Below are 15,248 nucleotides of genomic sequence, written 5' to 3'. Positions count from 1 at the left end.
AAAAAAACTATGAGTAAATTATTCTTTACAGCATCCCAGTCATCCCGTTGTCCCGTTTTTATAGGAAATGTACAAGCAGTTTAAACTTTGGCTGAATCTAACAACGCATACCACAGGAGAAAGTTTACTTTTTTATACAGTAACTTAACATGACAATATTGAACACTGAGAATAGCTCAATGGGCTGGGATGGTGACCGGTAAAGTATAAGGTCGTAGGTTGGAATCCAGCCATGGTCTTTTGGACTGTCATAATTTTGATTATCTGTTTAGTTCAACAGGATGACATCATTCTGAAGTACCTAGTGTTGTTTTTGTCGGCCTGTTTAATTTTAGTTTTAGTCTAGTCTTTGTCAAGCTGTCATTTTCGTTATATTAGTTTTAGTCACGTTCATACTCTTTAGTATGGTCAAGTTTCAGTCGACTAAAAGTCTGAGCATTTTAGTCTTATTTTAGTCAGACTTATCCATGACTTTAGTCTATTTTTAGTTGACGAAAACTGAAGACATTTAGTCTAGTTTTAGTCTTTTCAATCAAAACAGAAGTAGTCTAAGCAGTATTCTCAAGAGGCATGTTAAGGCTAAAACAATTAGTTTAATGTAGGCCTATTGGTCTAGAATAAGGTATTCAAAGTCATGTTGTCAATGCCAAATTCAGTTCAGTTTGATTGCTATGTGAATGACAAAACTAGCAACAGTATTTGGCCAACAAGCGATGCTTAGTACACATGCAGTCAGTCAATTAGGAACTAAAAACCCACTTTACACTCTCTCAACAAATACAGACGCACACACACAGTAGCTACACACACTAGTCACACAAGGTAACCCACTTTACACTCTCACAAACAAACACACACATACTAGTCACACACGTTTGTCTCACTAACGTTAAAAGCTAACGTCTAAAGCTAACGTTAAAATGAGACACATTAAGCACAGCCTCTTCGAGGATATCCACACAATTTGGTGTCATGTGATCACTGGGCGTGGCCGCAGGAAGCAAAAAAAAAAATTTGGCCAATAACTATTGATTTGTTTGTCTTTATTAAGTGATTCCTTTGTCTCATGATATCTTGGGACATCCCGTGTGTGACTCATAATAATTTGTGACAATAGCCGAATTGATGCGGCCGCCATTTTGAATTCATTGAAAACGTTTCTCTACTCCTCCTACACATGTTGTCCAATCTTCACCAAATTTGGCATAGATTATCTTCAGACCAACCTTTACAAAAGCTATCCCATGGTTTATTTATTTTTTCAAAACCGTTTGCCCTCTACAGGCAATCAAAATGTGCCGTTAAGCCAGTAAACAGGAAGTTGGGTCGTATCTCAGCAAATCTTTGATGGATTCAGAGTTCAACGCACACCATGGCGTCAATTTCCGGTTATTTAAATCTTCCGCCATTTCCAGTTTTATCAAAAAACTTTCAAAGCCTTCTCCTCCTACAATTTTGGTCAAATCCTCTTCAAAATAACTTGATATGCTCTTCAGACCAAGACTCACAAAAGTTATAGTAGAACATGTTGATCTTCACAACCGTTTGTCCATGACAGCCGATCAAATTCAGCAGAAAAGCCACCAAAAAGGAAGTGAAGTCATATCTCAGCAGTTCTTTAAGGCAGTGACACCAAATTTGGTATGCTTACTTGGAACCTTATTATGAGGATGACCTCCAAGAATTGTGTCGTGACTAAAAGGGGGCGTGGCCGGAAGCATAAACGTGTTTTGGATAATAACTGTTAGTGTTTACCTTAATAAAGTAATTTCTTTGTCTCTTGATGTCTTGTGAGATATCAAGCCTAATTATTGATCACTTTTCATTAAATTCGAATGGACACGGCCGCCAATTTGGATATAATGGAAAAGTGTAAAAACCTTTTGCACGCCCCAATTCTTTTCCAATGTTTACCAAATTTGGCACAGATGATCTTCAGACCCAGCTTCACAAAAGATAGCAGATGGCCGCTAAACGAGACGCAAGAGCATATCTCAGCAGCCATTTGTTCGATTGTCAACAAACTTGGGTTTCATCGTTCCCACGAGGAGCAGAGGAAGCCTGCAGTGTTATGCCAGAAAAATAACTTTGAACTCTCAGTTTTCTTGAACGCAAACAGATATTTCAACCAAACTTGGTGTGTTGCATGAGTGCAACAGGTTGTTGTGACTTAATTGTTGCAAAAGTGCTATGGAGGCCATGTCCTGCTTTGGACTGCATGGCCCCTCCATTGTTGCTTGCAGCTATGTTTGGTGGCCAAGCGGCAAAGCCACCTTAAGGGTTTCTACGTATTATTATTATTATTATTATTATTGGGGTGTGCTTGCCTTCGGCGAGCACAAACCATTGTTCTCTATCATATATATTTATTATTATTGTTTATTTTCCCACCCCTAAGGATCAGTCAATATTTGGACTACATAGACAACGTAGGTGTCAAATGTTTCGTCTTGCTAGCGATTGAGTTGCTTGTATTGGGATTTACGTTCCGTTGCACAATTTAGGAGGTTACAACGTTTTTGTGGCAAACAGTGTCTTCTGTCAACGAAGGATACTCTGCTAGCCTACGTCACTACGTCAGCACACGTTAGCAATGACGCATGGATACAACGTGATAGAGACATTCTAGCACGCAAGTTGGAGCTTGGATTATGAGTGAAAAATACCACCCCAAAACATTTCCAACCATTGGATTTTGTTGAGAAAGCAATTTCGATTGGAACTGCCATCTCGGATTTTTGATTGAGGTCCTGAAAGTCTTTGTAATTTAAGCGAGTGCGGGTCGCCCGTGAGAGCGCCTAGTCTTTAGGCGGCAGCCATGCTAGAAAGCGTCTCATAGTAGTATTTTCTTAATTTTATAGTTCAATTTTACACAACAAACCAGAAAGAGGGAAATGTTATGACGATATGACTATTGTGAAGACAGCCAGGTGGTGAGATTTTAATGTAGGTTGCAGTAAAAACGTTGATTTGTTTGCTGCGTGAGAGCCCCGTCAGCCTCCATTGATGATTGCGGCAGCAACAACAGTCAACAGCCAACTCTCACGGTTTCGCCGGATGACACGCATTTCACCAATTTCTCACGCTCTCACGCCACACCTTGTATATCTCACGCTAAAAAGGCAACGAAGAAGACAACAGTAACGGACGACGCGCAGGTTAGAGTGAAGCATCATTGACACGCAAACAGCCGTGTAAACTCGCCTTGGGGGGGGGGGGGGGGGGAGTTGAGTGAAGCTCGGAAATTCTCGCCTCGGGGGGGCCCTGCAACAGTGTTGTCAACGACTGAACGAGTGTTGACATTCGTCGACAACAGTTGTCGATCTGCGTCTGATGAGCATTTTCTTAATTTCGTACCAGGGTCAATTCTACATCAAAAGGGAGAGCAGTGTTTTAAAGATATGGCGAATACAAAGACAGCCAGCGGGTCAGCATATTTTTGTGATTTGTGTAAAACTTGGAATTTGATTGAGACCATGTCTTGTTTTCACGTTAGCCTCAGAGTCACAGACTCGGCTCGCCCACGGCAGTGTGTAGTAGTAGGCTACAGACAGTACTGTCTTGAATGCCACAGCTAAACTTTATTATGTCAGAAGAAACATTCTCATTTCCGGTGCTTTCAAACAATTAGTAAAGTGTGGCTAGCAACAGCAGCTATCTTGCCTCTAGCAAACTGCTTTTGAATTTGCCATGTCCCCTGAATTAATATCAAACTTATTTATGTTTTGGGGGGCTTATTTTCAATTAGCAGACGGTACTGTTTGAATCGCAAATCCATCTGAAATACTGCCAGTGACAACGTTCTTACAGTAACTTGTTTCAAAGGGGGTTCGCTTGTTTCAAAGGGCGTTCTTAAAGGGGCGATTGACTGGGTTTTTGGGGTATTTCACACTGTTCCTTAAGGTCTCCGAATCGGGTATGTAACATTGGTTGGGTTGAAAATGGCCCGGGTGCTGTTCTATGCCCCCATATAGATCCTCTGAAATGTTCCCGCGAAAAAAACACTAGCTTTTCTCCTTTTATGGTATGCTCATTAATATTTAGATAAACTGCGCGCGCTGAATGGTTGGTTTTCAACGAGTGAAGCTGGGGAGCAAAAACGCAACACGGGCAACAGCAGCCGTCGCTGAAACACCGAAGTTGGAGACTTGAAATAAAAACGCGCAAATAAATCTATTGTGTCTACACAACATTGTTTTCAACAGATTGACTACATATCATTTGAAAGGATAACATTACTTGTTTCCACTTCTGTTGTTGAAGCTAACTGGATTGACTTAGGTGGGTAGAACGTTAGGCTACAGCTTAGCAACCAAACCATATCGTGATTCAACTCGGCTTCAGTTCGCTAGCTAGCTCTAGATATCTTGCTGAAAAATAACATGACAAAGATCTGGACAAACATGCATTGTAGATTTACATTACACAGGTTATTTATTTGAATGAAACACAGTCAGGAACATGAATCAACGTTAGCCCCATTGCCAATAAACTAGGCTAAATTATCACACATTCTACCTATGCTCTTGCGTTAGCAAGCTAAACTTGTTTACATGCCTACAGTCTAGGTGTTACTAGTAACAGTTACTAGCAATGCTAACGTATCCTCATTCTAGCACCTGCCTTTCTCCAGTTTTTTCAAATAGATTATTTAGACAGGCGTTAGCAATAAGCCAGACTGTCGTTCTTTTTCTGGCTATTTTTTCGGAAGCATCCCTTCTAATGCCGACTACAGCTAGTGTGTAGAAACGTATTTAGCATTCTACCTGGTATGCTATATTTTTATATACAGGAAACTTTAGCATTGCTAATAACTGTTAGCACAACATCATACTGTCCTTATAGCTTGCGGTTGCAATGAGCATACGGCCGGAACAGCACCTCTTTCCAGGTTTAGCTTCCTAGCAAATCCTGCTTGAAATTGTCCAAGGTTGTCAAAACTGTCTTGGGTGAAATGTTTTGAGTAAATGAATGATTAAGTGTCGAACTTCGCCGGGATCTTAGCCTTCCCTGTACAGCCTGGAACACAGCATTTACGACCGTGGTCCATTTTCAATATCCTTGTTATAATTCAAAACGTTCTTCTTTGTAATTCCTTATAAGTAGCCTACACAGAGCAGCGCGCAGCTAAACTAGTATCGGAGATAGACGGTACCTCGGGCTGGTCTGGATGTAAGTTTTGGGGCGTGACAAATACAGACCAGAGCCAAAAAGGGCGGTCCCCTGTCCTACGTCACACGGGTGGCTTTGTTGAAAAGCTAGCGTTTTACAGGCACATTTTTTCTTTTTGAGATTTGCATAGGAAAGAGGTGTCAATGGACTTTGATATTCACTGTATGTTCATTTTACCCACCGAACTGTCGTTATTCAACTATGACAAGGTAAAATTGGTTTTGCAATCAATCGCCCCTTTAATGAATTATGCAATATGAGTAGGCTAAATGCTTGAAAATATCACAAAGGGAAAACGGACCCACCGGCAACCGACGCAAACAAGTACACCCTACAATTTCCCCAGAAATTGTACCCTCTCTAGTTATTATTACACATCTGTCATGGGAGTCTATGGCAGCCCTAGAACCGTATGGTCAGAAGTTGTGAAATTTGGCACACTCTTTGGGACCAGTCCCCTCATCAATTTCACCAAGTTTAATGTCTCCCATTCCAACCATCTAGCGCCACCTATGGGTCAACGTTGAAGGTGTGTTTACACACGTTACCTTTGAACCATATGCCGCATTTTCCAAAATGAGGTTTTATTGGATTCCCTGGATCAAGACGAGTTCAACGCACTCTATGACGCCCAGTTTTATAGATTCTCCGCCATTTTGAATGTTAATGAAGAGCGTTTTTTCGCTACTCCTCCTACAATTCTTGTCGAATTTTCTTCAAAATTGCCACAGATTATCTTCAGACCAAGCCTCACAAAAGCTATCCCCTGGAGCTTTGATATTCGCAACCGTTTTCTTAGTTACAGACAATCAAATTCAGCAACCGATCCGGAAAAAGGGAAGTGAGGTCATATTTTAGCGATATGCATTGACTCCAAACTTGGTGTATGGATTCTTGACCCTGTTGTTAAGAGGTCCGAAAAAGGTAGTGTCATTTGAGCTCTAGGGGGCGCTACAATAGGACCAAATTGTGTTTTGACCAATAACTGTTGATTTGTTTGTCGTATTTAAGTGATTCCTATGTCTTGTGATATCTTAGGAGATCCGCGTATCTGACGCATGTTAACTCCTGATACAAGACGAATTGATGAGGCCGCCATATTGAATGAATGAATACAACTTTTTTCCCTACTCCCACACAATTTATCCAATATTCTCCAGATTTGGCACAGATTATCTTCACACCACAATCACCTTGACATGTCAAAATAGGACTAAATTACAGCTGTTTAAACTTGGGCTAAATCTGACCACGCTTGCCACAGGAGAAACGGCTTACTTTTTGCATACAGTAACTGTACACAGCAATTCTCAGCACTGAGAATGGCTCACTGCGATAAAACGGGCTCCTTTGAAGTGCAAGGTTGTAGGTTCGAATCCAGCCAAAGTCTCAAGCATGTCATGATACTGGTTTATCAGTTTAGTGAAGCCAGGTCCTCTAATCTTTAGGGGGGCGATCCCGTGTCTGACACATGTTAACTTGTGATACCAGCCAAATTGATGCCGCCATTTTGAATAAATTAATTAAAGGTTTTTGTCCTACTCCTCCTACAAAATGTTAGCCTGACGTTGTCATACTCTAGTCAGAATATGAGTCTGATAACTCTCCGTTGGGCTGTGACTATGGGGCGTGTTTCAACCAAACTCGTAAAACAAATGCCTCTTCGCTCAATTGGATAGACCTACAACCAATCAGAGCAACGTAATAGGTTGTTTGTTGAAAATGAATTCAACCCAAGCGCTCTTTTGTGACGTGGGTGATTACGTTACTGTTGATCATCTGTCCATCATCGTATAAAGCCCGCCCTGACCATTTCATTGGTCCGCCCAGATCCCGGTTTTATATAGTTTGTCCCCAATACGAGCCCCTCCAGACCCAACTTCCCGACCAATTTTTTTGTGGGCGGGGCTAAATTGGGCTGGAAGCCAGGCTAACAAAATGTATCAACATTTTTGACAGATTATCTTCAGACCCCAATCACCTTGACGTCAAAATAGGACTGAATTACAGCTGTTTAAACTTGGGCCAAATCTGACAACTGCTTGCCACAGGAAAAACTGCTTAAATGTTTATATAATCTGTGATTTCAAGCCTTGAGAATAGCTCACTAGGATAAATTGGTGTCCTGGCAATGGCAATGTCAGAGGTTCGACTCCAGCCAAAACTGACAAGCTTGTAATTTCTCGGATTCTCTGTTTAGCGAGACAGTAAACCACTGCAAACAAGGCCTGATACACCGCAGTCGCTAGCTACCTGTAGTCAAGCTGTGCATAGTCAATGCAATCTTCACACAAACTATCAAAATTATTTTAGATTTTCGAAACCGTTTGTCGGAATGACAAATCAAATTTGTCATCAAATAAAGTTTGTGCGATAGATTAATGCATTCTGCAGAGAAGGGAGACTGGCGTTGGTCACGGTTTGGAATGGAAGGGAGAAAACAGGTCAACGGCGGATATCGCTATAATTTTTTTTTGCTACTACAGTACCTTCCCATAATATATTACCAACATTAGCTGACTCAATTAAACAAATGTTATTGAAGATTTATAATCTCTTACAATGCCAGAAATCTCTGTCTGTCTGTGTGTCTGTGTATTTTTTTGAATGGGATTTTAGGCCAGCGATTTTCAGAGAACCGGGCACTCTGCAAAATTCATTTTGCAGGTGTCCTTTTTATAATCCAAGGGAGTGCGGTGCCACTGTTTTGACGTTGTTTGGATAAGCATTTTGACATCCCTAAAAATGTATTTGCTGCCAGTTTTGCTCTCTTCGCTCCCGACTATCAGCCATGTTGAGTTGACTGACCTGCACTAAGCTAGCTCTCGCGAGCCAAAACTATATGGATATAGTGAGCCGAAAACAGGCATAACACAGGAACAATATCATTTATGTCAATGACATACAGAAAATTAAACTATTTTACTGCACTGCTGTAACAATAACTGACTAAGAGGGAGCGCAGAGGGGTTGTTTACAGGGCAGTCAAGGTATAAGTACCTCGGTAACAGGATCTGTAACAGACAAACTATGGGCTCAAAAGAAGTATTGAGAATATGTGTATGATGATCCACAGATGTAAAATGTTTTCCACAAATGTCATACTTGTTCCACAAAATTAAAACCATTTATACACATGTAAATTACTTTCCACAAATGTTAATCAAGCTCCAAAAATATGATTCACTGTCAACAAAAATCTAATTTGTATTTGCCTTCAAGTTTTTTTAAACTACATATTAGCAAGACATTTTAAAAGGAGGTCAGATGGCTGATCGGTTAGGGAGTCTGGCTATTAATCAGAAGGTTGCCGGTTCGATTCCTGGCTGTGCAAAATGACGTTGTGTGTGCAAGGCACTTCACCCTACTTGCCCCGGGGAGAATGTCCCTGAACTTACTATAAGTCGCTCTGGATAAGAGCGTCTGCTAAATGACTAAATGTAAAAGGGACTCAGTACCATAAAGATTTTCAAATAGGGCCATACAAAGCTGAACTTTGATCATGTGACTTTTGGCAGTGATTTGACGTACGTGACATTTGGCACGGATTTGCCTCCAGGCTCAAAATCACAGCAAATGTTGTGAATGTCATTCCAGAAATTTAAAATGGGTTCCGCAAATGTGGAACACGTTCTGCAAATGTGGAACACGTTCTGCAAATGTGGAACACGTTCTGCAAATGTGAAAAAAGTTCTGCAAATGTAAAACAATTTCCACATATGTAAATTACTTTCCACAACTGTAAATCGCGTTCCACAAATGTAAAACCAGTTCCACAAATGTGAAACGGGTTCCAAAAATGTAGCCTAAGTTGCAGTGTACAGCCGTGATTAAGCAATGTATGTTTTGTACTCGGACTGTTAAAGGGGTGACACCGGGAGTCTTGATACATTTAAAGTATATTTAATACAATTGAAAACAAACTCAGTTTGTGTTACAATTTTATCACAGGCACTGTGCGCTATCTATAGTAAGTAATCTGTATTTGTGTGTATCACTGACATCTTAATCACCGACTGCATCACAGTCATTGTGCACTAGTTTAAATTGATTTTTAACATAAGCACATCTTAACATTTTACATTCACATTTATGCATTTAGCAGACACTTTTATCCAAAGCGACTTCCAAGAGAGAGTTTTACAAAAGTGCATAGGTCACTGATCATAACAAGGAGATAGCCCCAAACATTGCGGGTAGCCAAACATGAAGCATACATTGTGAAACCAAATAAGTCCCAAAGGGAAGAACAATAAGAGCATGTAGTTAGACAAGTTACAATTAAACAGCAAGAACCTCAAAAGTGCAAGAGTGTACCTGTTGAAAAAGCAAGCAACAATAATATATTTCACAGTGAGTACAATAATTTTTGGACAGTTACAACAAACCAACAATAGCAACAAGTCTCTCAATAAGAGTCATTGTGATCCTGGGGGAAATTAACATCAGGTCCAGCCAATCAATCCTAACTGCCGTTGTACTCCCGGAACAAGTGCGTCTTGAGCCTTTTCTTGAAGGTGGGGAGACAGTCAGTGTCCCTGATGGAGGTGGGGAGTTGATTTCACCATTGGGGGACCAGACAGGAGAAGAGCTTGTGTTGGGACCAGGCGCTCTTGAGCGGTGGGAGCACCAGACGGTTGTCTGAAGAAGACCGTAGGTGGCGGGTGGGGGTGTAAGGCTGAAGGAGAGACTTGATGCAGTCGGGTGCAGTCCCGTTCACCGCTCGGTGAACGCCGCTCGGTTAACGGCAACCAATTCAAACCGTGTACCTATTTGGGGGAATGCTAATAAAATATACGTCATATGCTACTACTTCTGTTCTCTGGCCGTTTATCTCTGTCTACTGTAGCTCAACAGAAACTCAAAAAAAAAATTTTAATTAAAAGTCCTACACAAAACTGGAAATTAGACATTATCAGCCCAAAAAACTGTACAAAATTGCGCAGTAAAACAATACAAAATTACAGCTCAACAAGACTACCTTCTTTTCTAGACCAACCACAAATACGGTTATTAAAGGGTTATCAAACTAAGTTAACACAGGATCAACAGCAGTAACCAACATCTTAATCACCAGCTGCATCACATGTACAGGCATCATTGGCACTGGTCTGTGATGGGAATGATGATTACAGTCTCTCTAACATTTCACATTTTTTACTATTTTTCCATTTCTTTTTCTCTTCCATCTGTTTTTTATAGGCGACTTGGCCAAGAGGCTGATCTCTCCAGAAATTGGAGTGGTGTTCTTCAACGCCCCCAGTAGCCTTCCGACAGAACTACAGCCAGGTGAGCAGACTGCAAATCAACAATACAAAACACTCTATCTGTTTTCAAACCTCAGAATTCTTTGTAAATTTAACAACTCAGATACACACTTCCTTTATTTTGGTCTTGAATAGTTCCTTATCTTGTTCCTAGGTGTAGATTGTGTTCTGAGTAGCAAAGAACAGGCGGCCCTAACTTTGCAGCTGCTCAAGAAGTTAGACATCACACCACAGCCTCTGTTCCGTCCACGAGCAGCCTCTATTGAGCCCCTCACCCTCTTTCAGAAGATGGGGGTGGGCCGGCTAGAGTTGTACGTCCTCAACCCAGCCAAACAGAGTCAGGAGTATCAAACACTGCTGCAGAACCGGCCTGACATGCCCACCTCCACCACATCCTCCACCACGTCCTTCTCAGCACAGACACCCCCTCTGACCCATCCCGTCACAACTCTGGCATCTGTGTGTGCCCTGCTGGTATGGCACCCATCCTGCCCCCAGGAGAAGGTTGTCAGAGTGTTGTTCCCTGGAGTCACCCCACAGTCAAAGCTCTTAGATGGACTGGAGAAGCTGAGGGGCCTGGCCTTCCTCCAGAAACCCACCATGACCACTGGAGAGGTGGAGGGATGGGGGGAGATGGAGACGAGGGAGCCCAGGCAAACAGAGAGCCAGGACAGTGGGAGGTCTGTGGAAAAAGAAGTTCCAGTGAAGCCTGGCAGTGGTACTGGGAAAGACAGGGGAAATCGAGAGGAAGGCAAGAAGGATGGGACAATAAAAGAAAAGAATAAAGTGACTAATGGAAATGGGGGTAAAGAAGAGTTGAAGAAAGAAGTTGATAAAGTCAGAGGAAGAGAAGGAAGTGTGAAGCAGAAAACAAACCTGTCAGAAAAGCCTGTCAAGAAAGTAGGAGGGAGAGATGTAAAAAAGGAAGAGAAGGTTGTGAAGAAAGAGGAGAATGGACCTAAGAGAAAAGAGCTTCTGAAAAAGGAGGCTGTCTTTTCAAAACCAAAGAATGATGTTAAGAGCAAAACAAAAAAAGAAATTATGAAGAATGATCTGAAGACTGGAAAAATTACAATTAAACCATCAAAAGAGATCAAGACAGATTTGAATTTAGACACCAAGAAGACTCAAGGGGGCTCATTAAAGCAAACTAAAGCAAATGTGTCGAATATCTCTAAGACAGAAAGTACCCAACCATGGAAGTGCCTGAAGGTCGACCAGAACCCAGAGATTGAGGGATATTCAATCTCCAAGGCGTCCACTCCTGAAGACATGACAGCTGATTTCCTCAGATTCAGAAAAGAAGCAGAGGAAGAGGTGGAGAAGAAGAAGGGGTTCCATAAAGGAGAAAAGAAAAGAGGAGAGTTAAGTAATGAAGATTTAGGTGAAGAGACAGACAGCAGTGTGACAAAAGAAGAGGTGAGTGCAGTATGTGGACAGACGAATGGAGATCGTCAGATGGGAGGAGAAGATGCAGGGGATCGGGTTGAAAACCGTGATCAACCAGAGCAGCCTCCAGCCAAAGTTGTGGGGTTTCCAGCTCCTCTGATGCAACCACCCAAAGGTGACTGCAGCATCATCCAGGATCTGACCCCTACAGAGTACACCCTCCTGGAAGGGGGCCTGCAGGAGAGCCCCCCCCCCCGGCTCACCCCTGAAAACCAATGCCCACCAGGCCCCTATCCTGAGGAGGAGACAGTGGAGCTGGCCTCTCCGGAGTCACGACCCAACAGTGCAGGCCATACGCCTTACTGTCTGTCACCAGATGACGTGTGGGGCTGTAGGGACAACGGGAGTGGCAGTTTGCTAGCAAAGTCCTCCACCCCAGAGTCCTTCAGGCAGGATGAGGGGCAGCCCGCATCTGACTCCAAAACCATGGTAAACTCCAGAGAGAAACATCTGAGTTTCCTGTCTCTGGGTTCGCTGAAAGAAGGACTCACTGATGTCTCTCCCTCTGTCACTGTCACCACCATCACCAACACCACCACACACTCCTTGCCCGCCGAGGTCAGTTCCCCTCAGTCCACTGAAGTGGATGAGTCCTTGTCCATGTCCTTTGAGCATGGTGCTACCACTGTGAGCCAGGTAGAGGGGGAGGACAGTAACTCACAGACACAATCTAATGGCAGCCATTTTGTAGAGGCAGACTTCAGAGTGGGGATGTCTCTACCACTGAAGAAGTCTCATAGACCTCTGGGACCGGGCTCTGAGATTGGGCGTCCCTCAGGTCCCAACACCCGCCATTTTGACTCTCCAGCTCATGACGTGGACTTGTGCCTAGTCTCACCCTGCGAGTTCAAACATTTCAAACCGCCAGACTCTTCCCAGCAGCCCCAGCCGTCAGATGCAGGCAATCGCTCACAGGAAGTATCTGTGCCTCGTAGCCACAGCAACAACAACAGGGACAAGTCTGCTAGCGAATCTAATGCCCCCCTGGGCACCGAGGATTGTCCCTCTACCACAGCAGATGGAGTTCTGGATTCAGATGATGAGTCGTGTAGTGAGCCATCCAACTCTTTCCATGACCCTCCCACCCATCACCCTCTCTCTCCAGATCCTTCCCCTGTGCCCCTTAAAGACATCCCCCCTTTGCCCCCCCAGCCTGGATCCTGCATGCCCGTACCCCTCCCTGACACTGTGGTTCATGGGAAGGTTGTGAAGATTGGTGCAATGCGAGGGAAGAAGCTCTCTATAGTGAGTTTGAGTCAATTTAATTGTATAAGAAATACAAATAGCTCAATGTAAAGATACACATTATTCAAGTGTCATTATTAGACAGTTGTTTCAGTTGCAGCATAATAGGAATTGAAGTCCCTGTTACGCATGTTTTATTTGAGCGAATGGAGACATGATGTCCAGCTTTTGTGACCAGCAAGTGTTTAGCTTAAATTGTTTTCTCTGACAGCTGTCGGAGGCCCCCCAGAAGCCTGGGGTGGGCGGAGGTCTGACGCAGACCGCCAAAACCAGAACTGGATTCCAAGCGGGAGCCATTAAGGGTGTCAAGAGTCTCAAGATGGCGCCTGGCAAACCAGGTTGGAGTTGTTGCAGATCATAGTTGCACTGCTGCTGTTTTGATGTCTTAACTATCCGAATAACTATAGTAATAACTTAGAGGATTGATGTTTTAAGGAATACCGCACCATTTTAATTAAATAATTTATCAAAAAACTAACAACAATTCCAATAACTTCTGTGTCATGGATCACAAACTGTACGTTGTTGAAACAACACTTAAATTTTCTTTTGTTCTCTGATAGGGTCTAAGGCTGGTTCTGAGGGTGTGGTCAACGTGTATGTGGACCTTGCTTACCTTCCCTCTGGCACCGCCTCGTCAACTGTTGACGTGGAGTTCTTCAAGCGTGTTCGCTCTTCATGTTACATCATCAGCGGAGACAATCCAGAGGGGGAGGGGCTTATAAGGCCTACTCTGGACGCTTTGTTGGATGCCAAGGCCTCCTGGCCAGACTCTGTAGAGGTTAGACACACACACACCGCCAGACAATAAGACAGTTACTCTGTGTCATTCTGATCTTGTCTCCTCACCTCTGCCCATCTACCATTTTTCTCTCTCCTCACTTTTCATCTTGTTTTCCTCTCTCCACTCTCTCTCCCCCGCAGGTCACCTTGATTCCTACTTTTGAGTCGGGGGCCATGCAGGAGTGGTACCAGCAGACTCTGCACAGACAGAAGGAGCTTGCTGTTATTGTGCTGGGCTCCAACAGCACTGTGGCCATGCAGGATGAGACCTTTCCTGCCTGCAAGATTGAGTTTTGAGGGAGAGCTCAAGGTGGTGGGGTGGCAGGGAGTGGGGCAGGTTGGTAGAGACAGGGAGGGATTGGTACAGATGCTTCTAGCCAGATCTTTCACACACAGGGCTGTTATGTGTGTTCACCTCCATCTCCTGCTCTCTACAGGGTTTGCGAACAGCCAATAAGAATATGAAGGAGGTTCAGTAAATAGGTTTAGAGAGAAAAGGAAAGGCCATGACTAAAAGCCAAAACAGTAGTCAGAATGAAGTAACTATCAGACAGGTATCTACACTATATATGTTATAGACAGAATTTGATGATAAAAAAAACATATAATCGGAAGTGTTTCGAAATCGAAACACAAAATCAAAAAAATTATAATACATCGTTTCATTGTACTGTGTATTTTACTTACAGAACAAAGTCCAAAGTTCTTGAAATTTGAGTTTAAATGTATTATGCAAGTCCAACCTATCAGAGACAGTAGGTTATAATGCAAGTGTATTAAATGCTATGTTAATGTACTTATTGTACCTTTATTCCTGAGACCCAATCATGTAACATTACAAATCAATTACTGTCAAACATTTGTTATTGATTCTTTTTGAAAGATCACTCTTAGTCTGAATGTTGAATAATAATCAATCAATAGCTTTCTCTTCTTTTTTGCACTTGATTGTAGATGTGCTTAAATGTGGCCTATGAATGCACACAAAGGAGAGTAGCAAGGTGAGATGTTATGAATATCGCTCAAGTAATTCCTGATGCCTATTGTTGGTAGTCATGTCTGTCCTACACAACTCTGTTGCTTCCCACAATGCTATACATGACCGAAACAATGACGGGCCCTGGTCAGTTCATACTCATCTGTTGTGAAGGTTCAGGTTGGTGTTTGAGGAGTTCAGAAGTCATAAATAATCCAATACAGTACATCAGTAGTCCAAGAAAATGGAGAGAGCCTTTTCGTTACGAAGTGAACTTTAATCTCATGTGCCGTGCATGTAACACATATGTTTGCTTCATTCATGATATTCATGAGGAGGGACACTGAAAGAGCACT

The 15,248-nt window shown here is 42.7% G+C and overlaps 1 protein-coding gene across 1 annotated transcript in view; it reads left to right on the top strand.

Moving 5' to 3' along the window:
- The window catches only part of map1sb (microtubule-associated protein 1Sb), a 29,834-nt gene extending 15,448 nt beyond the window's left edge, over positions 1-14,386 (top strand). The window contains exons 6-10 of the mRNA XM_047014730.1: positions 10,375-10,461; positions 10,594-13,133; positions 13,345-13,471; positions 13,697-13,914; positions 14,058-14,386. Coding sequence (XP_046870686.1) covers positions 10,375-10,461; positions 10,594-13,133; positions 13,345-13,471; positions 13,697-13,914; positions 14,058-14,213 — 3,128 coding nt within the window. The 3' untranslated portion in view covers positions 14,214-14,386. The remainder of the gene's footprint in view (positions 1-10,374; positions 10,462-10,593; positions 13,134-13,344; positions 13,472-13,696; positions 13,915-14,057) is intronic.
- The last annotated feature ends 862 nt before the right edge of the window (positions 14,387-15,248 follow it).

Source organism: Hypomesus transpacificus, chromosome 3, assembly GCF_021917145.1.
Source record: "Hypomesus transpacificus isolate Combined female chromosome 3, fHypTra1, whole genome shotgun sequence".
In the NCBI taxonomy this organism is placed as follows: Eukaryota; Metazoa; Chordata; class Actinopteri; order Osmeriformes; family Osmeridae; genus Hypomesus; species Hypomesus transpacificus.
The sequence above is the reverse complement of the archived record's forward strand: the minus strand, read 5'-3'. Positions and strand labels throughout refer to the sequence as shown.